The sequence below is a fragment of the Nycticebus coucang genome, chromosome 12 (assembly GCF_027406575.1).
Source record: "Nycticebus coucang isolate mNycCou1 chromosome 12, mNycCou1.pri, whole genome shotgun sequence".
Taxonomy (NCBI): domain Eukaryota; kingdom Metazoa; phylum Chordata; class Mammalia; order Primates; family Lorisidae; genus Nycticebus; species Nycticebus coucang.
In genome coordinates this window covers 79,156,014-79,178,420 of record NC_069791.1, presented here as the reverse complement: position 1 = coordinate 79,178,420, position 22,407 = coordinate 79,156,014, and the positions used below count along the sequence as shown (strand labels likewise).

Below are 22,407 nucleotides of genomic sequence, written 5' to 3'. Positions count from 1 at the left end.
GCAGGGGAAATCTTTGGACTCACCTCCACCATTTGCACCTGACTCCTGCACATGGTGGAAGAGGCGCTCCTGAGACAATGCTCTTTTTCCCTATCAGGACTACTAAGCTGCCTGTCCTTAATCAAACTTTGTTTCTGTATGCACTTAGCTGTGGTTCCTGCTGTGTATTCAGACCATAAGTAGGGCAGGGAGGTCTGGGCTATTTGTCATCACCGTGAAGAGCATCCTAGAGACAGCATGGGCTGGGAGATGGGTGGCCTTTCTATACTAGCACTTTAGGTCCTTTTGTACAAACTCATCAGAATCCCCTGGAGGGCTTATCAAGTCCAGGGTGCAGGGAACTGCCACCAGAGTCTCTGGGTCAGTAAGTCTGAATGGGGCTGGAGAAATTGCATTTCTAGCCAGTTTCTGAATGCTGCTAGTGGAGGGAACACACCTTGAGGACCACTAGACTAGACTAATCAATGATGAACAACAGCCTCCTACCTTAAGAGAACCAGGCCACCTGAGCACGAGGTCAGCTATATCCCGCCAAGCCAGCAGCACCAGAGGACATGCCTGCAGGGGCTGCAACTTACAGGAGCTAAAGGATGTGACTAGCCCTGATGCTCAGGTGAAAATTACCACGACCAGCTGGGCAGTCAGAAGCCTAAGAACATTCCACTCGCTCTCCTTTTTGACACGTCTTGCACCTGGATTGCTCACTTCAGAAACAACAGCAATAATAGCAGTAGATTAATTAAAACTCAGCAGAGCCTAAAGAAAAGGGACACAGGGGAGGGGCCTGCCTCAGAAAATGGACTGCGGGGAAAATCATAGATGTCTGCTTGGTGGCGTTCTTTCCTATTTTAATCTTTAAAGGTAATGCAAGAGATTTGGAATCTATCTTTTGTTTTTTAAAGCAGCAACAGTGGCAGTCTGGGGCACAAAGGGAATGCACTAAAATAACCTGCATATGTAGGGACCCAAAATGAAACCACAGAATTAAAATTTTCATAGAGACAATAAGAAGAAGAATTAACCATGCAGACGAAAATTAGGGATGTGAAATGCAAAACGAAGAGGTGAAAATTAGTAGCGGAAAGGTGAAAAATCTAGAAACAAAGAATGGAAATCTAATTAAGACTGCTTCGTGTTCCAGAGGAAAGAGGCAGAATGAATAAAAGAAAAAGCAATAATCAAAACTGTCTCCCAGAAGAGGCAAAGGATGACACTGCTATAAAAATTTAAAGCCCTCACTCACCTCCAAGGTTAAGGCAAACACGTATATAAGGACGTATTCCAACTAGTGTTAAGGAAGAAATTAATGAACTTGAGAGAAAAAAACATGGTCGCCATCTACCTCTTTTCTCCTCCCCTGTATCCAATAACAGAAGAGAAGTTTCAGCACAGCTTTGAGGGGGAAATGTGTGATTCTAGAATTTTATGACAAACTAAGTTGGCTGTAACAAAAGACAGAAAAACAAAGTATTATCAGAATTACATGTATTAAGAACTCAGAAATGTGATGTTCACAAAAGCTCCATTATCTTCTAGTTTTGAAAGTTCTCAGGCAGATATTTGGGTGGCAATTAGACAGCCAGAGTCAGGACAGTTGTAGAAAAATGGAAGTGAGCATTGAAGTCAATTAAATATAATGAAGTAGCAGCAGCTGTTACAAATTTTGTTACAAAATTGTGCAGAAGCCAAATACTATTCTAGAAACTAGAAAAGAGGCAAATGGTAGAAAACACATCATAATAAAGCTCACGTTACACTTACAATGACTGAAAAGTGTTGAGTAAGAGGAAGGAAAATAAAAGGTATATGAATCTTCCTACAGACAAGGAAAGAAATTTAGTTTTTTGAATTTGATAATTTAAGAATTGGTGACTTAAGTAATGGACTTAATAAATGGAAAAATACCTGCCAGCCTAATAAAAACTAGGATACCTGTAGGTTCTTTATACAAGAGACAAAAGGAAAAGTAAACCATAAAGACCAGAAAGCAGGAGATAAAATAACAAAAGTATAGCTAAGCATGTTTATAATAATGTACAATATTGGAATTATACCCCACTGTTGGCAAAAAATTTTAAATCAGACTTTTTTAAAACCCAATTCTGTCTTCCTTGTGAGAAACACAGAAAGTTTAAAACCAAGCCAGACATGGTGGCTCACACCTGTAATCCTAGCACTCTGGGAGGCCGACGTGGGAGGATTGTGTGAGGTCAGGAGTTTGAGACCAGACAGAGCAAGAGTGAGATCCCATCTCTATTAAAAAATAGAAAAGTTAACCAGGTGTGGTGGGCACCTGTCATCCCAGCTACTCAGGAGGCTGAGGCAGGAGGATTGTTTAAGTCCAGAAGCTTGAGGTGGCTGTGAGCGAGGCTGATGCTACGGCACTTCAGCCTGGACAGCAGTGAGACTCTGTCTCAAACAAAGAAAAAAAAGAAAGAAAGAAAGAAAGAAAAGAAACAAAGTTTAAAACTCAACAGACAAACATTTAGCAGAATTCACATCAAAGGAAAAGTAAGCATAGCTGCACTGTTGTAAAAATAGTCTTTCTTTCAGAAAACATTAAGAAAGTGCTTAGATATTGCTAATGACTATGTGCGTGGATAAAAGACACACCCTGCTCGTTCCGTAGTGGAGGCTACCACCTGTCCCTCTTTATGTCCTCTCCAGGCCTTCCTGGGGATTCCCACATTCCACATGTTCTTCCCAGGTGGTATCCCCCTTTCTGATAACTTTTATCATCACCTGTATGCAAATGAATTCCAAATCTACATAGTCCTCCCATATCTAATATGTACCATGAGCCCATATTTCAAAAAATAAATAAAATAAATAAATGGAAACGAGTCAGGCCTGGTGGCACACTCCTGGAGTCTCAGTTACTCCAAAGGCCAAGGAAGGAGGATCGCGTGAGGGCAGGAGTTTGACAGCCTGGGTAACATAGCAAGACTTTGTCCCTAAAGATAAAAGTAAAAAATAAAAACAAACAGACAAAAACAACCAAGCTCATCACCGTGGCATACGAGGCCTTTATTGCTTAGGGCCCACCCATAAGCACTCACCGTCCCACCTTCTCCTGACTACTCCAGGTCTCGGAAGAACTCCATATTGCCACTCAGTCAATGTACCTGCCAAGATTTTGCGCCTCTAGACCTTGGTATAGCTGTTTCCCCAGCCCACGTGCCCTTCTCCCTTCCGTGTCTTCTTCCCACGTTTCCCCAATTCACTTGGCAAACTCAGTGTCTTTTTCCTATAGGTCTTTGATCACTTATATGTTCCCTAGACAGCCTTCTGTGCCCTGCTCCCCCTCCGCAGCTGGTACCAAACCGTCCAGGGCTTCTCCTGCCCCAGCAGGTACCCAATGAATTGAAGTTTCTCACTTGCTTTTCTTTTGAGAGCAGGATCTATGCCTTGCTCACCCTCACGTCTCCATCACAGGGTCTAGCATAGACACATCCCCAATAAGGATGTGTGTTTGTGCAATTTGGTGTATAAATTTTCATGTACTAAAGAACAGCTTTATTTAAAAAATATTTTCACTATAAGAACAATTTCTGGAGATATAATGCTCTTCACAGATTTTAATATGCAACAAATCAAGTCTTCCCCCCAAAATAACATTACAGAAAAAGAAGATTATAATTATAAGGTTATATAATATAATTAATAACGATAAATATATTTATATATTTGACCTAACAGAGATTCTTCTAAAGTGGAAAATTCCTTAGCTTTCTAAACATAAGAGATATATGGATCACATTATAGCCATTAAAAGTAGGGAAAAAAACAAAAATCATAACTAAAAAGAGAAAAAAATTATAAATGAGAAATGGGATATTAATAACTATGGAGAGGAATTTAAAATTGTAGAACTCTGTGGATAGTTACATTCTGATAATAATGAATATCTTGTGGCTGCTTTTCTAAAAAAAAAAAAAAAAAATAGAAAATTCCAAAATGGACTCAAGAAAACTCAAAAAGCTAAATCCACTGATAATCATAGGAGAAATATTTGTGGCATTGTGTCCACATGGTTTGATAGTGATTTATTTCAAACTTTTAAGAGACTGCTATTCCAACAATATAGAAGGTATAGGGAGTGCTCCTCAACTGAGTTTGCTTAGATGTCGTATCACGAAAACATGACCCATAGGAGAAAAAAATGTAAAAATAAAGTAAAATGTGATCCATAGAGCCAAAACTACGTATTTCTAGAATGTGTATCCTTCCTTCTCTTCTCATAGTGCCGACCACTCTTTCTGTCTGATTTCTAAGTTATAGCAAGCTCTAAACTGGTCAGAGTTTTTCCAGGCGCCACATATAGTCCTCAGTGGTCGTCCGGGAAATGGTTACACATTTTCTCAGAGTCTCATTGATTTTGTTACTCCTCATCTCCGATTATGGCGGGGGGGGGGGGTCCCAGTATTCTCATCTATGCATTTTCCCAGCCTTCTCCATATAGCCAGATTGACACCACCATGCTCCCCTATCCAGTGTTGTAAGGAGAGATTGTTCCATGGGTTGTACCCCAATGGATGTCAAAATTCTGAGGCAGAAAACAAGCCCATGTGACACCATTCAATTGCTTGTACTCATATAAATGGCTTTAAATTGGAATCATTTAGATTTTCCATCAAGATAATGTAAGCCCATTTAATTTGTTAAAGTAAGGTGCCTACTTAAAGCAAGGTAAAAATTGCTTAGTAAAGAAAGCAAGGAAAGAAAAATGTCTATAATTTTCCTTCATCATGGTTCCAAACTAACTTAAAACATTGATTTCATCCTTGGCTCAGTTATACTGCAGAAACCCCAAAGGCTTAGTGGCTAACAACAAGGGTTGATTTCTTAATCAAATCACCAGTTCTTACAGGTTGGCTGAGGTTCTGTTCATGTTAAATTCATCTCACCCCAAAGGAGCAGCCCCTTTTGGTATAACTGTTTTGAATGAAATGAAAAATGGCAAAATACACAATGGCTTTGAAGCTTCTCTGTGGATTTCATCGTTTTCATATATTACTTTCATTCTGATTTAATTGGCCAGAATGCATGTCAACAGGCAGGGAGATATAATCCTCTCCCAGGGAGGAGAAACAAATACAGTTGATCCTTTAGCAGAGGTGGGGTTAGAAGTACAGTTGAAAACCTGCATGTAACTTCTGACTCCCCCAAAAGGTAACTGCTAGTAGCCTATTGTTGACCGAGAGCCTTACCAATAACAAAAGCAGTTGATTAATACTTTGTATGTTATATGTACTGTATTCTTACAATAAAGTAAGCTAGAGAAAAGATCACTAAGAAAATCATAAGGAAGACAAAATATGTTTACTATTCATTAAGTGCAGGTGGATCATCACAATGGTCTTCAGCCTCATCATCTTCACACTGAGAAAGCTGAGGAAGAGGAAGGATTGGTCTTATTATCTCAGGGGTGACAGAGGCAGAAGAAATATTAATAAATGGACCCATGCAGTTCAAACCCATGTTGCTTAAGCATCAGCTGTCATGGAAAAGAATGTAACTTGTTACGGTCCACACTCTTGTTCATAAATATTTGTTTTTCTGCCTTAAGCCACAAAATATACTCATCCTTTCCACAGGGAGACACCCCACAAGTCCCATCCAATCACAGCAAACTCAAGATTAGAATCTCATGATGTACTCTTAGATGTGGCTCTTCTTGATCTAGAGAAATAGGAACTAAAAGAGACCAATTACCCCCCACCACACACACACACACACACACACACACTTATTTAACATAGCGATGGTGGACCAGGGTCAGATCAACCACCCAAAACTTGCCTATCCAGAAAGCAAAGCTAGGAGACACATAGCAGTCGGTGGCTCAGAGCAATTCTGAAATCCTGATAGACCTTGGGGTGAGGAATGTTCCTTGATTAGACCCTGGTTCTGCTTCCTGGAAATTGCTCCAGATTTCATTGTTGTCCAGAATTCCCAGCTTCACCCTCTGGGAGAGCACTGGATAATATACACTTCTTGAGGCCTGGGTAGCCTATCCTCGTAATTGCTGGCGCCCAAAGGATCATTTTAAGTTTTGAATAGTTATAGTGTCTTTTAATCCAAGGCAGTTGGCTCTCCACCAGTACAGCTCTCTCAAGAACTTAGTCATATATATATTTTTTTTTGATCTGACTGCAATCAGTTTATGCTAATAGCTATATCCACAATCATTTTTGAGACTTACCTCTCTCTAAACTTAATAACAGGCTTCCAGAGAGAGTCACTTAACATATTCAGAGGTTTTAACAAGGGGCACTGATTTGTTTTTAGAGCCCTGCATAAAGCATTTCTTAATTCTGTCTCTTTCTAGTCAAAAATGAAAAACAATTGCTTCTTTCAGCCCTGCATGGCCAGGAATTTCTGGGTTGTTTTTATTCCTAGTTTGCAAACCAACTAATTTTTTCTGAGCTCATCTCTTCCTTGTAGTACCCTGTTAGATGCAATTGCCTACAACCAGAAGATGCTAGTCCCCAAACTTTTTGTAAGTAACGCGACAGATTTGTTCAATATATATATGTGTGTGTGTGTGTCTCTGTGTGTGTGTGCGTGTGTATACACATACATGCATACACACAGAGTGGCCATAAATTTCGTGTGCAGTTTTAAATTGGACATGAACTTTATGGTCACCCTGTGTATGTATCTGCCCTCTAAGTTATCACAGGCAATAGTTTTACCAAATGTTTTGCTTTGGGATAATGTGGCTTGCCACTTTTCCACCACCAGTAACAATTTTCATTCTCCACTGCCTGCCTCTGGAACCAGTCCATCACATTTTAGAATTTCTGTTACGGTAGCCTCTCACTTCTACAGACTAATTTCTTTTTTTTTTTTTAATTGATGCATAAAAGATGCACACAGAGTCTGTGTGATAATTTAATATCTGTATACTAATTTCTCTCTTTTTGGCTTAGACAACAGTAGTCTAAGTCCTGCTGTGGCAGCAAATAAGCCCAAAGCCTTTATGGTTGTTAATAACACAGAGTGTTTGTTCCTTGTAGGCCTTGTCCTTTAGGGGATGGGCACAGCCGTTCTCTACTTGATTCTCATTCTGGGATACAGGCGGCAGGAACAGCCCCTGTCTGGGGCACACTATTCTCCCAGCAGAGTCACCGCACTCTAAGAGCTCTTAGTTGAATGTGGTATATGTGACTTCTATTCAGATTTCATTGGCCATAAAAGTGATTTGACCAAACTGGACATAAATGGAGTGCGAAATGCCATCCACAGGGCCATCAGGATGACTAAATAGTAGAAAGGAGAGCTTTGTTGGCCTTATCAATTTGCAAACTGGGAGGAGATAGTCTCCAGAGCAGACTGAAGGTGTTCTCTTCAAAGAGGCACAGGTCAAAATAACTAAGAAAACGCCAGGAAGGCTATGTTAACTAGTGTGATGAAAATGTGTCAAACGGTCTATGAACCAAGTGTATGGTGCCCCATGATCATACTAATGTACACAGCTATGATTTAATAAAAAAAAATAAATAAAAACAAAGAGGCACAGGTCAGGCTTGATTTATACCTCACAACGGCCGCATTACACATTAGATCGTGCATATTCAGCGGGGTTGGGGAGGGAAGCTATACATATTTATGAGGGGAGCTGAGCACATGCGCAGTGAGTAAGCAGATGTACTATACATGTTCACATCGGGGAGAGTATTAGCCTTAAAATGAGGTGGAATTTGGCTCTTTACCCCCAAAGGTGAACTATAGGACACAAAGACAGTTGGCAGTACACAGCCTTTATGAGCTGGCTGCACCTGCTCAAGGTCTGGAGTTGCTTAGTAGAAAAAAGAAGGTCTGGGCTAGTCCTCTGTCCATTCAGAGTTGAGGGGTCTGGACTGTGAATCGGTGTTGGGGGGTCTAACAGTTTGCTCCCCCATAGCTGAGTGTTTAGGGAGTTTAACAAGAGTGTTGTTTTACTTAGAGCCTTAGGAGCCAGGCCAGTCAGGCCGGGAACCCTGGAGCCTTAGGTAACTTTTGTTGCTTTCTCCTTAGCGTCTCTCTTAGTGGATAAAGTGGTATCACAGAAAGCAAATCCTGCCTCTGGGAGGGGAAGGACACAGTGGGGAATTCTCCACCTCCCCTTCAGCAGCTCTTCTTCATACACATGGCGTTGCATTCGTGTTTTATCTTGTTAGAACAAGATGTATACTCAAAGCAAGATGGGAATTGCTGGTTTCTGGGTAGATTATCCAATTTTTAGAAACGTATGCATTGTATGAAGAGTGACACCACACGAAAGGACATGAGATGTGGAGGGTTAACAGCAGATGGCTGGGTGAGTAGGAAACCAGACTAGCAGGTGGCATTTTTTTTCCTGCAGGAGTCTAAATTGAGGGGGATATGTTCCACTCACTGTATTCCCAGTAAGTCCCTGCAAGTTCACAAGAATGCTCGGAGCGGAACAGGATGGAAAACTGCTCATCTGATATCCCAAAAAACTGAGACAAGTTTCTGCAGAGGAGCTGCTGGGCTTGCCAGTCAGGCCCAAGCCTACTTCTTATCCCCACATGCCCACAACCATCTCACTGCTCTTTCTCTTCACAGTTTGACATGCAAAGGATAACTCTGGAAGAGTTGAAGCACATTCTCTATCACGCCTTCCGGGACCATCTAACGATGAAGGACATTGAGAACATCATCATCAATGAGGAAGAAAGCCTGAATGAGACCTCGGGGAACTGCCAGACAGAGTTTGAAGGAGGTAGGTGTCCCTGCTTCCACCCTCTCCCCAGTCTAGGATAGGCCGATGCACAGGACTTTCCATATGAAAATGTGTCTAGGCTTTCCTGGGCTGAGTGGTCTGTGTCAAAGCTAAAAGCCAGCCCTGAGGTTAAAAGATCCCTTTTGCAAAGATATGATAGATTCTTTTCATTCTGTTTTGCCCCTAAATGCTGCATTTTTGCAGAACCTCCATCTACCCTGTCCCTCCTCTAATGCTCTCTGAGGTCTGTGGTTGGCTGTGTGGTTTTGTGGTATTTGCCTTTCCTTACTGAGGAGTGCATGAGGCCGTGCAAAGAGCCTGCTTTGGCTGCTGGCAAACTCAGATCAAGTCCATTGGTTTAACTGTGTGACCTTGGCGAGGGGGTATGCCTTCCCTGTGTTTCCTCATTTGTGAACATCAGGATACTTACACCTCCCGCACAGAATCCTTAAGAATGAATGACTGACCTCTGTGTTCCCAAACGCACTCACCAGGGGCAAAGTTGTTTCATGGCCTTCACCAAGTGGTTGCAGAAGAAAGAAGGTTCTCCTGGAGCCAAAAAAAGAGATCTATCAAATACCATTTTTCCTTGGGCTCATGAAAGAAAACTTGAGGAAAGGAAAAAAAAAAAAAAAAAAGCTTACCTTATCTCCTATCAGTCGAGAGTGCCTGGTAAGCTAAATAATTTAATCTGTCTTTCCACTTTGTAAATCAGAGCTGTTTTCACAGCTTTGATGTACAGGGGGAAGAAATTAATTACATTAAAACATCAGAGCAGACTATCAGCAACATTTTTGTTCAGTGCTGACACTTCTTTAGGAGGTCCAACTATTTTTTTCTTTCCTTTCTTCTGAACATTGAAACAAGTCAGTATACACAGTTGGTAAGATTGTGATATAGACAGCAGAAATTTGGTTCCTTAGTCTCAGAGCTGTTGCCTTGGAGCCAGCGAGCAGCATGGCAGGAGGGCTGCTCGGTGCTAAGCTGGTCCCAGGTGTCAGGACGGTTCATTCAGATCTGGGTTCCCATTAGCCCAGTCTGACATGGCTTATACGCCAAGGTTACAAACAAGGGGAAATAGTGATAACCAGGGCAAAGTAGAGAACAGTGGCTCCTTCCAAAACCATCCAAATTTAAACTGTTCAAAAAAAAATCTATGTGCATCAAACAAAACCCTGTTATGGTCTCTCCAGAAGCTGCCTTGGTCTCCCTCTGTGACAACAGGGCTGGGGCATCATAACTGTATTTCAAATTGGATCTGTACTGATGACATAAGGACAGAATGGGATGGTCTTAGCCAATGCCATTTCCAGCAGGCCACATAGGGAACTTGGCAGGGTGAGGAGGAGTAAGGAGGACAGGGGTTTGATTGAAACTTGGGAAAACAGCAGGCCTGCCTTCCTAGTTCCCTAGCCCCCTCACACTCCTGGTGATGAGATGGGTGCTCATTCACCAACCACACGTAGGGCTCCGGCCCCAGACTGCTGGTGAGCAGCTCTCAAGATGGGTGTGAAAGGACATTTCTGTGCATCATCTCATTTTCCACAAGAGCCTTTGTTCAGAGAAATGTCACATGTTTTAGTAATGTGGGAAAGGTCAGACTACACTGGGAAATAATCTAAATTCTAAGCAATGCCTTTTCATTTTTCAAAAGCTCATATATTAATAAAATAAATGCCTGACAAAGGGACTTCCAATAGAAGTCTTACTGGGTCTGCTTCAATGATTAATACACATGCCATTGTCAACTGCTGCCATTTGGGGGAGGATATTAGTAAGTTCCAGGCACTATACCAAGTGGCTTAAAATTCCTTATCTTATTTAAGAAAAGAAACATTATTTTGTAATTAGCACATGGCTTTCTTGCATGACCTCTGTGACCTTGAATACATGAGGCCTTTTGCATATTGTCAAGTGAGAGAAATTTTAAAAAATACTATATTTGTGCTCATTGGCCCCAAATGCAAGCTCATTGGCTGTGTTTAGATTTAAGATTTAGATTTAATTTCCAGTCTTGGCTATGATGGAAGTCTTAGGTGCATATATTTAATGCCTGCAGGAGTGTATGTGTGTACACTTGTGCACACACACGCACCACTGCCCATGTTCAGAAAAGCGCTTCCCCAATTGTACTTTGGGCAAAGGTGTCTAGGAAGAGATGAGTACACAGGTCCCTGAGTCCCCCAGCCTCACATCCTGGGACTGAAGGAGTCCATCACAGACCCTAAGCTGACCTTGGCCGCCTTACTTCCATCTTGCTGCCACAGCCACTGCCCCCCTGACAGAGATCTGCTGGGATTTTGAAACTCTCCCTCCTATCATGGCTTCTGCCTCCTAAATCTTCTCCTCTGAGCCTCAAGCCCTTTGGGGCCTTCCCATCTCCCCCAAACTGTCACTTCTTCCCTGCCTTCCTTCCTATACCCCACACTGCATGCCTGTTGCGGCCACCTAGGCCACAGCCTCTCCACACCTTGGAATCCCCCTCCTGTGCTGTCTGCTTGTTCCATCCCAAGTCTTGGTGAATCCAGCATCTAACTGCGAAGGAACAAAGTGATTTCCTTAATTTCATTTATGGGATGGACCTCTTTTCAAATTGAAGCTTCCTCATAAGCCCAAATCACCAATCCGATGAAAGTGAAGAGAGTGAGCAGGACTTTGCCCCTTGCCCCCAGAGCCCCACCTCCACCCCTGGAAGCTCCTCCCTCCCATCCTCATCAGAGCAGGCAGGTCACCATGCCAAGAGGCTCACCCATAAAGCTGGGTGCTCCGGCCTCAGCTGGGTGACCCATGGGGTTTGAAAATCCTGCCCCATTTGGTCTAAGAGGAAGGATTCAGCGCAAAGAAGAAAAACCCAAGGTGCAGGAGAAGGTCTTTGCCATCAGGAGGTGGAAGGACATTTCTGCCTCTGAGCCAGGAAGGGTGTGGGCAAAGAAACAAACATCTTGTGGCAAAATTGGAATTTAAAGAAGCCCGTATCAGATGGCATGGAGCTAAGCAAAGCTGGGAGTCAGGATTATGATGCTGGAATGTGGAAAAGGTTTGGAAATGCTGCTGTGGGCGGCACGTGATATGGAGTCGATTAGAAATTAATGAGAGGATGTGCCCGTGCCATCAGCAGGATTTCATGGCAGTAATTCTACTTTTCAAGTTTTCTAAATCTTGGGTCCAATACTTTTTCTTTTAAGGGGTTTTCAGATTCTCTTCATTAACTTGGGAAATTATTGATTATGACTTCTACATGAGAAAAATAAGACAAGATTATTCTCTTTATTCTACCTGAAGAATGAAGAATTAAGAAAAGATATTAGGCCAGGAGCCCAAAGGATATGGCCCCCTTGATGGGACAGGTCTTTGATGGGATCCTCCTTTTAGTTTTTATTTATTTGGGTTTGATTCTGTTACCTTTACTTGCTTGATTTTTTTTTTTTTCAGTTTTTGGCCAGGGCTGGGTTTGAACCCGCCATCTCTAGCATATGGGGCCGGCGCCCTACCCCTTTGAGCCACAGGCGCTGCCCCTTGCTTGATTTTTAGGTGAACACAAACCACAGACACACACACACACATCCCCTCCACGTGCCAGTCTGCCAGTGTCTTTATGAGAGGCTGGCCCCTGAAGTCCTAGGCAAGCAGCAACTTTTCCATTTTCTTCCAAGAAAAAGATAAGAGGAAATAAGATAAAACTCCATGCTAGATGGAAGGCAAGATTTCCTGACTTCTTCAGAAAACCCCAAATCAGGAGCTGACATCATATATAGAAACCATTTTCCTAGCCCCCTAAAACAAGTCCCCTATAGACATCCTTATAAAGGCGGGCAGGAGACCAGATGAACATGACTCAGGGCTTCCTCAGTGGCCCTCCCTTCATTCACATCTGGCTTCCAGATGGGAGGCATCCAGTTGGAGCCAGGTGCTGACCCTGTGCCGACACACTGCTAGGAGCCCATGAGGTCATTTCACCCACTGAATTCTGACTTTCAGGCACTCACAGCCCCTCAGATATTTCTGAATCCCTTCATTAAGACAGATCATGCTCGAGGTACTTCCGTGTTAGTTGTCAACCTTTGTCTCCTAATTATTTGGGAAAATAACCAGATGAGTATCTACCGCCAAATCTACTTAAGACAGTAGAGTATGTGTCTACCCAGAGTTTAGTTTAGTGCCATCCGTGCAAAATAAGAGAATGTTAAGATGTTTTGCTTCAGTTCCATCACTTTTAATCAGCAGGCGTGTTGTTTCTGTAGAAAATAAGCTCAGTGACACTGAGGGACACATTTCTATTATTTGGTTCTAGTTGCTGGCATATGTGGGATTTACTGGTCTTGTGGTTGAATCATTTATCTGCCTGTCACCAGGTCCTTATTACAATATATTAACAATATATTAACCTTGATAGTGTTTCCCTTAAATATGTTTACTGCTTACCCCATACTGATACATAGTCTGGGAAGAAGGGTGCAGGAAAATTGTCCAGTGCGTCTGGCAAGTGCTGGTCACTTGTCAGCCTATGGGAATGACCCCTCAGCGTGGCTCTGGGAGATTAAGTTCTACTGTCCCTGTGGGACAGATGAGGAAACTGAGGCTCAGCAAGGTAAAGTAATTTGTCCAAAGTCAAATAGCGGTGAAGGATTTGGACATGGGTCTGCCTACCAAAGCCTCTTCATTTGTCACCCTGGGTCACATACCCGACTTAGGCATGTCAGACACTTCATATAAAACGGCAGGCACCCCATCATCCTTACTCATTTTCCATCTCCCTGCCAATGAAATCATATTATATTTGGAAGTCGAGTAGAAGTGCAGCAAGATCTGCGTGTGAGCCCTCTCGAGACACATCCCCCAAGTGTTGTCCCTAAATGGAATACCAGCTGTCAGATTTTTCTAGACATTCTGACAACATGCACGGGAGAGGGAAGGAAAGCAAAATCATCAACTGGGGAATAAATAGTTTCTGTGAAAGACATGCCAGAGACGCTGTGAGTCACTCAGGGCTTCCACGTGACGGACAAGAGGAACGCATGTCAAGGGAGGAGACCAGCACAGGCCAGGGGGCCCCGGATATCTCACTGTGGCTGTGAGGTTCAGTTCCCAGCTCTGTGCTAACTAGATGTATGGCCTTGGAAATGTTATTTAGCCTCTCTGAGACTCCTTTTCCTCACTTATCCAATGCATGGATTGAACAATGATAGTCGTATCTAAATATAAAAACTTAGCTCAGTAGATGGTCAGAAGGACTTTTGCTTTTGTGGCCAAGTCCAAGGTCTCCAGCTTGGTCATCCCCGCGGACATCACAGCACTCCTATGGGGCCATCAAATGCACACCTGGATGAGGAGAACATCACCTGGCCGTGCACAATGAGTATCTTGTGCCCATTCAAATGAAAAGGGCATAATACATCACTTAATATTCTCTGCTCCCAGCTCGCCTGTGCTGTGCCCTTCCTGAAATAAAACCTTTCTCCTTGGGTGGATGCAGGAAGTTAAGGTGGAACTGAGGTCAGTAGTCAGTGGTGAAATAGGAAAGAGTTTTCAAAGAGAACTGAGACTTCAGACAAAACTTTTCTTCTGTTTGGGGATTCTTCACAGCAAACCTCTAGGAAAGTTTTTAAGGAGTAATGAGATTCTGAGGCATGAGGTAGAGACCCGGAGAGCTGTCTTCAATAAACACACAAAGACAGGGCTGATTAAGTGCCCCAGCTCTGCTTTCAGGACAAGCCTGACTTAAAATCCTGCCTCCACATGCTCTCTTTAGTAAGGCACTTAAATAAATATTGAGAGCCTCCTCGTTCATGTCATCCCAGCAGTGGGAATCATGAGATGACCTACCTCATTCAGTTGTTATGAGAATCAGACAAGGTCATACATGACTATATTTAGTAGGTATATACCCAGAAGATGAAAAATCACATTATAACAAAGATATTTGTACCAGAATGTTTATTGCAGCCCAATTCATAATTGCTAAGTCATGGAAAAACCCCAAGTGCCCATCAATCCACGAATGGATTAATAAATTGTGGTATATGTACACCATGGAATATTATGCAGCCTTAAAGAAAGACTTTACCTCTTTCATGTTTACATGGATGGAGCTGGAACATATTCTTCTTAGTAAAGTATCTCAAGAATAGAATAAAAAGTATCCAATGTACTCAGCCCTACTATGAAACTAATTTATGGCTTTCATATGAAAGCTATAACCCAGTTATAACCTAAGAATATGGGGAAGGGGGAGAGGGAGGAGAGGGGGGAGGATGGGTGGAGAGAGGGTGATTGGTGGGATCACACCTATGGTGCATCTTACAAGGGAACATGTGGGATTTACTGCATGTAGAGTGTAAATGTCTCAACACAATAACTAAGAAAATACCAGGAAAGCTATGTTAACCAGTGCAATGAAAATATGTCAGATGGTATATAAAACCAGTGTATGAGCTCAGCACCTGTGGCTCAAGTGGCTAAGGCGCCAGTCACGTACACCTGAACTGGCGGGTTCAAATCCAGCTCGGGCTGCCAAACAACAATGACGGCTGCAACCCAAAACTAGCCAGGTGTTGTGGCGGGCGCCTGTAGTCCCAGCTACTTGGGAGGCTGAGGCAAGAGAATCACTTAAGCCCAGGAGTTGGAGGTTGCTGTGAGCTGTGATGCCACGGCACTCTTCCCAGGGTGACAACTTGAGGCTCTGTCTCAAGAAAAAAAAAAAAAACAGTGTATGGTACCCCATGATTGCATTAATAAAAAATGTGTATATATATATTTTTAGTACAAAGCTGACACATGAGTAAGCACTGAAAACAAACAAATGATAACAAAAGCAGCCCAAGCTATCTTCTTGTTATTTTTTCACCTAGAGACATTGCTGAGGACATATTGTTGCTGGAACATCACATCTTCATGGGGCAGGGACCAGATGTATAGGATTGGAGTTTTCTCTTGACACATTCACTCCCAAAGTCAAGTCATTGCCAATAGTGGCATTATTAAGGGTATTTGTCAAAACTCTTTGGTTGCAAGCATGAGAAACCCAACCCAGACTCCCTTAAACTAAAAGGCTTTAGCTCAAATAATAGGGGAGTTAAGAGGATGAACTTCGGGTGACCTGGACCTAAAAGAGCCCAGGCAAACTCCTCTCTCCTGCTTTTTCTTCCCTGCTCTCTCCCTGACACTCTGTCTATCTTTTCCTCCTCTTTGGCTTCAATCTTGGACAGTCTCTCTCTTTGTGAAGTGATGGGATGCCCTTTCTCATGATTTATCTCCGTTCTAAAAAGGAGTTCTGATCAAACCAGCTTGGCACCTGTGCGTACCCTGGACCAAGTTACTTTTGGGAACCATACTTCACTAGTCTAGTTTGTGATGACAGAAAAGGTGAAGTCATGGGCTGGCCTGGCCTCCACTGGATGGAGTGGGGCAGATCCCAACAATAAAAGACAAATTTTGTTATCAAGGCAAGGGGAAGAAGTTATGGAAAACCCAAAATAATGCCTGGGCACTCCACTGAGGGTCCCTGATAAGACCCTCAAAGTAAGACACAGCTGTCTGGGGTCCAGCAATCCTAGGATGAGAGGAAGGATATTTTATGGTGGCAAATGGGCAGCTTCCGTGCCCACAAAGTGACCCTTCATCCACTCAGCAGAGCATCATAGAATATACCAAGGTCAGTCTTGTTCCCATAGAAGCCCCATCTTCCATGTTTATCATCAGGTCATATGGGTGCCTGGGCATTTCTGCTGTTATTGATATATAGAAAATTCTCCTTTGAAGCTATTAACTAGTTCCATTTTAGGTTATGTTTATAGCCAATTTCATATAATCATAAAATATTAGACCTGGAAGGATCACAAAGCAATACCAGCACCCAGACCTGGTAGCCCCAGCTTAGTGGGAGAATCCCTTGTGCTGGGATTGGTACTGTTTTGTTTTTAAACATTCCTAAGACCCCAAGTCCCCACCAGAAATATCACTTCTGATCCACTGCTCCATGGCTGACCTGCAGAAGGACTCCCGTGTCCACATATGTTGGAGGTTATTGGAGGTTATTCCTCATTCCAGAATTGGAACAATTCTGATCTCTGTCATTTGGGTCCTGGTGTCCGTGAAGACATGCAGCACAGTTCCCAATCGTCGAGACAGAAGCCAGAGGGATTATGAACCCATGTTATCCAGAGTCACCCCTCTGCTCAGTGACAAAGTCTGCGTAGACTACTGTCTCCAGGAGAAAATCTAAGAGCCATTAACTATCATTTGTGAGTGGAGCAGTCTGAATCACTGTGAAAATAAGGAGAGGAAGGAGTCAGTCAGTCACTAGAAATTGCAAACCCAAGTCCCACGAAAGCAGCCACAAGTCTGTCATGCACGGAGCTTGTTAATGAGCTTTCAGAAAAACAGGAAACCCCACTCCCTTGTCCTCTGCCGCAGCCTCCCAACCCATGCTTCATCCCCAAATACTTCCTGGGCTCCTCCTATGTTGACTATGGTGCTGGAAAGAACACTCAAGTCCTAGTGGGAAGAACATAGAAAAGATCGCCAGCCACGTGACATGTCTGGTAAGATCCGCAAGTCACCATAGGACCCCCAATTCAACTCCTAGGAGAATTAAAAACAGTATGTTCACACATAAACTTGTGTGTGAAAGTTCACAGCACCATTATTTATAACAACTCCCAAATGGAAACAACCCAGATGTCCACCACCTGATGAATGGATAAGCAAAATGATATGTCCATACATGGAGTATTACTCATTCATAAAAAGGAACAAAGTACTGATACATGTTACACATAACATCAGGGATCTTGCAAAATGATGCTAAGTGAAAGAAGCCAGACATCAAGGGCCACATTGGCTATGATCCCATTCAGATGAAAGGTCCAGAATAGGCAAATCCATAGAGACAAAAAGTTAATTAGTGTGGGCAGCGCCTGTGGCTCAAAGGGGTGGGGCACCGGACCCATATACCAGAGGTGTTGGGTTCAAACCCAGGCCCGGCCAAAAACTGCAAAAAAAAAAAAAAAAAAAAGTTTAATTAGTGTTTGCCTGGGCTGGGGAGAAGGGAATGAGGAATAACCTCCAACATATGTGGAGTTTCTATTTAGGGGGATGAAAATGTGGAATTAGGCGGTAGTGATGGTCACACACCCTTGTGAATGTGCTAAATGCTCCTGAATTAGATGCTCTACAAGGGTGAATGTTGTGGTATGTGAGCTATATCTCAGTTAAAATTAAATTAATATTAAAAATTAGACCATTGCTGGCTGCGGTGGGTCACACCTGTAATCCTAGCACTCTGGGAGGCCAAGGTGGGTGGATTGCCTGACCTCAGGAGTTCCAGACCAGCCTGAGCAAGAGCAAGACCCCCATCTCTACTAAAAATAGAAAAACTGAGGCAAGAGGATCGCTTGAGCCCAAGAGTTGGAGGTTGCTATTAGCTATGACACCACAGCACTCTATCCAGGGTGACAGCTTGAGACTCTGTCTCAAAAATAAAAAAAAGCCAAGTAAAAACTAGACCATTACAAGAAAACAAATGAAAGGAGGCGGCAGGCCCTTAGAGAACAGGACACTCAGAAGAAACCTTGTAGTTGGAAAGTCAGGTTTGCGTTGCCCTTCCATCAAGGTGAGCAAGGGTGTGCCATAGTCTTCCATGTTGAGTGCAGGAGCTGAAAAGGCTTCTCCCAGCACCGCAGGTAGCAGGGAGTGGGGACACAGACTAAGTACTACTTTAGAAAAGAGTCTCTAGCTGCTGCTCACAATGAATGAATCAGGGAAGGAACCAAGTTCTGGGAACATCTGAGCTGTGTTCAGCCCAGTGGTAGAAACTGAAAAGAACCTGAAGAAAAAACAGCAGCATTTCCTCCTGCCCTCGGGGGATGCAAGAACAAAATCTTGCATTTCTAGAGTAGTGAATAGCTTTCACTTTGAAGAGGAAATAATTCTTGAAATGAGCAGAGCAGCTCCTTTTTCAGGGAGAGAAACTGAGGCTCAGAGAATTCAATCACCTGTTCAGACCTCCTAAGTGGTGATTAGGAGAAGTCATCAGATCTTGGGATCTTTATTTATCCCAGGCTGACCTGTAGTCTTCTTGGGGAAACAAAGAATAGATACCAAAAATAAATAAATATACAGAAATATAGAGCGACAAGAATACATGATAGCCAAGGACAGGCCTTAAATGATTATCTGGAAACATACGACTTAGAGCTTGGCCATACTTTTGTCAACCACACTAAGTGTTTGAAGCGCATCTTCTTTGGATCTTTCTATTACTAACCAGATCAAGAAGAGTTTATGGGCCAGGTACAGCGAGATACCTATAATCCCAGCATTTTTGGAGGCCTCAGCAGGAGGAGTTTGAGACCAGCCTAGGCAATATAACGAGACCTCTACAAAAAGATTCTTTTAATTACCCAGGTATGGTAGGTAGCACTTGCCTGTGGTCCCAAGTCCCAGCTATCTGGGAGGCTGAGATGGGATTATTGCTTGAGCCCAGGATTTCAAAGTTACAGCAGTGAGCTATGATTTTGCCACTGTGCTCCAGCCTGAGCAACAAGGTGAGACTATAAAAAAAAAGAAGAATTTGCACACTAATTTTGAACGTGGTTATTACAGTACACCCTCGGCTCAAAACCCATCCTTCACCCTTTCTCAAATGACCTTTGACTCCACTTCTCAGAGCTTCAGGCTCCTCATCTATGAAATGAAAACTGTACTTTCAGCACACATGAGATCTGCCACTATGCAATTTCTTTTCTTTTTTTTTTTTTTAAGACAGAGTCTCACTCAGTCACCCTGGGTAGGGTGTTGTGACGTCATAGCTCACAGCAACCTCCAACTCTTGGGTTCAAGCAATCCTCTTGCCTTAGCCTCCCAAGTAGCTGGGATTACAGGCACCCAGCACAACACCTGGCTAGATTTTCTATTTTTAGTAGAGACAGGGTCTCACTCTTGCTCAGGCTGGTCTCGAACTCCTGAGCTCAGGCAATCCACCCACCTTGGCCTCCCAGAGTGCTAGGATTATAGGCATGAGCCTCCGCACCCAGCTTTGCCACTGCGCAATTTCTGCACACAAACTACCCCCCCCAAAAAAAAAAAGTTGTAATATAGTAGTACTCAGCCCACTGAGGCAAGTGTTCAGTAAGGAAATAGGATTTTTTTTTAAGTTTATACAAAAAATAGCACTTGTTAGGCACAATTTTCCAGTATTTTCCTATGCCCTCAATCCTCACAATGAGATAGATCTTACTGCCCCTATTTTAAAGATGAGGAAATTGAGTCCCAGGGAAATTAGCCTGCTCAAGGTAACACAGCTAATGTGTGGGATAATCATGATTCAGGTTTTGGTCTGGCTCCAAACCCATTACTTTTTATTTAGCCACACAATTTATGGTGATGTCAGAACTCTGTGTAAAACTCTCATCAAGGCGCAGGGTCTGAATTACAGGCTGAAATTAAAGGCTGTTCCTGAGCTACCCTGACCACCTAAGGAGCCAGATGCTCCTCTTTGCCTGCAGAACATGAGTCTGGATTCTCCGGGGCTTTCTTGTTCCTCATCTCTCCCCTCGCACTGCTTTGAGGGATTTTTAGATCAAAGTTGCAGCCACTCTCCTGGGGACTAATCCATTTGCCTGTAACCTTGTTTTCTGAGTGACCTTCACAAAGGAGGGCTCTGGCAAAAACTTTCTCCCTCACCCCAGTCACACAATTCTTCTAAAGCTTCCCATCAGCTCCTGGGATGGAATGGTACAGGACTGCTGTCAGAAGCATTTCTGAGCTGAGAAGCTTCCCAGAATAAATGAGCCAGCAAGTGTTATGATTCGATACTTCCACATCCTCATCTTATTTTCTGCTTCGGTCCTTTCCTTCTCAAACGCCACCTCCTTTCTCCTTCCTGAGAGTTGGCATCTTTTTACATTTGCCTCCTCCCAGGAGGAGGCCCATCTCCGCACCCAGGATATTTTCTTCCTCCAGGTAAGAAATTATAGGATTCTAAGACCTGCACCCAATCAGCAAGTAGAGAACTAGGCCACGGATACTTTAAATCACCCAAGGGAAGCAGGAGTTCAGAGGATGCAGGAGGATTAAAGATAACAAGGCCAGGCCTGAGAGATGATGGCGGAAATAATCAACAAGCACCGTGTTGCGGGGTGGTGGGGGGAGAGGCTGCAGTGGGGCTGTAGCGGGTTGGGGAGGCTGGCTATCTGTGAGGTGTGGCTTCCTGGAGAAACTTTCCTGCTCTAAGTGATTTTTAGAGGGCCTGTGACAAGCTCTTTGGGCCCCTTCTCTCAGGGAAAGCTCTGTTTGCCTTTGGGAACATGGCCAGCTTCCTACTTCTTCCCTGTTATGTCCCCAGGTTTGGAGGAGCCACTTAATGTCAAGGGAAAGAGGTACTTGAGATTGAATTTTTTCTGCATTCTTTAAAGCAAGTGTCCCAAACTCCTGGGCTGCAGAGCCCTGCCTGCCCTCTCCTGCCCCTCTTCTATGAAACTTAGAAATGGGCTGCACACCAGGGGCTGAGCACAGAGTGCTCCAGCACAGCAGCTTCGTCTATATTTACAGCTGTTCCCCATCACTCTCATCACTGCCTAAGCTCTGCCTTCCACCTCCTCCACTATCCCCCTCCATCCCCATGGGTGAAAAAAATTGTCTTCCATGAAACCAGTTCCTGGTGCCAAAAACACTGTGACCACTGCTTTAAAAAAGCATATGGATACTACCTCGACCTTTATTTATTTATTTTTTGGACAATCTTCTGTAATAGCTAAATCTAAAGAGTCATCTTCAACTCCCCAGACCTAATGTCCCCAACACACACAGAGATACACACATACTCTTCTCACGTCCCCAGCAACTCCGCCAAGGCTTACTGAATCAGAAACTCTGGAGTGGGGCCCAGACGTTGCCTAATCACTTGCCGTGCTTATCACAACACAGATTCCTGGCCCCCATACTAGAGATCTGATGCAGTAATTCTGCCTTAGGGCTAAGAATCCCATTCCTATCAAACTCTCAGATGGTGCTGGTGCTGAGTAGCTCTGGAGTGGGTGGCTTCCTGCTTGCTTCTAGGGCACTAGTACCTTCTGCAGGCCAAGTGATGAATCAGGTGCCCAGGAAAGGCCTGTGCAGGACAGAGCAGGAGGGAGGAGAAAGGAAAGAAGCTCCGAGGAGAGCGCAGGTTCCCTTCCAAGAAGCAACACTTGGGAACATCTCTTTACAGCCGTTCCCCAACACTTGCTCCATCTCTACGTGTTTCATCAACACTTTTCTCTCTTGTTACTTCAGCGTTCCTATTTCTGGTCCATATTAGTAACCCAATTCGTGCCTTTAGATTGAGATCTACTCATGGTTTCTCATGGGCCTTATAAGAATGAAGATGCAAGACTTGGCACAAGAGAAGGTATAAGAGAACTAAACCCCTGCGGACCCACAGGGAGGATCTGCGGGCAGAAACCCCTGCCCCAGAATATCTGAGAGGGTTTTATGCCTCCCTGTCTGCATATCAGCGCTGCCCACAGAGCCCGTGGTCCCCACATCTCAAACTTTGGCAAAGCCGAAGATCACATGGGGGGCTTGTTAGACACTGGTCTGGGGCCCCACCTGCAGGGAGTCTGATTTAGAAAATCTGGGGTAGGGCCTGGCCAAGAATATGCATTTTTAATAACCTCCGGGTGACTGGGGATACTGGT

General features: G+C 43.6%; 1 protein-coding gene across 5 annotated transcripts in view; it reads left to right on the top strand.

Annotated features, from left to right (window-relative positions):
* The window catches only part of CALN1 (calneuron 1), a 625,091-nt gene that overhangs the window by 482,704 nt on the left and 119,980 nt on the right, over positions 1-22,407 (top strand). For all 5 annotated transcript variants that reach the window (XM_053556329.1, XM_053556328.1, XM_053556330.1 and 2 more), the window contains exon 5: positions 8,575-8,731. In XM_053556329.1, coding sequence (XP_053412304.1) covers positions 8,575-8,731 — 157 coding nt within the window. The remainder of the gene's footprint in view (positions 1-8,574; positions 8,732-22,407) is intronic.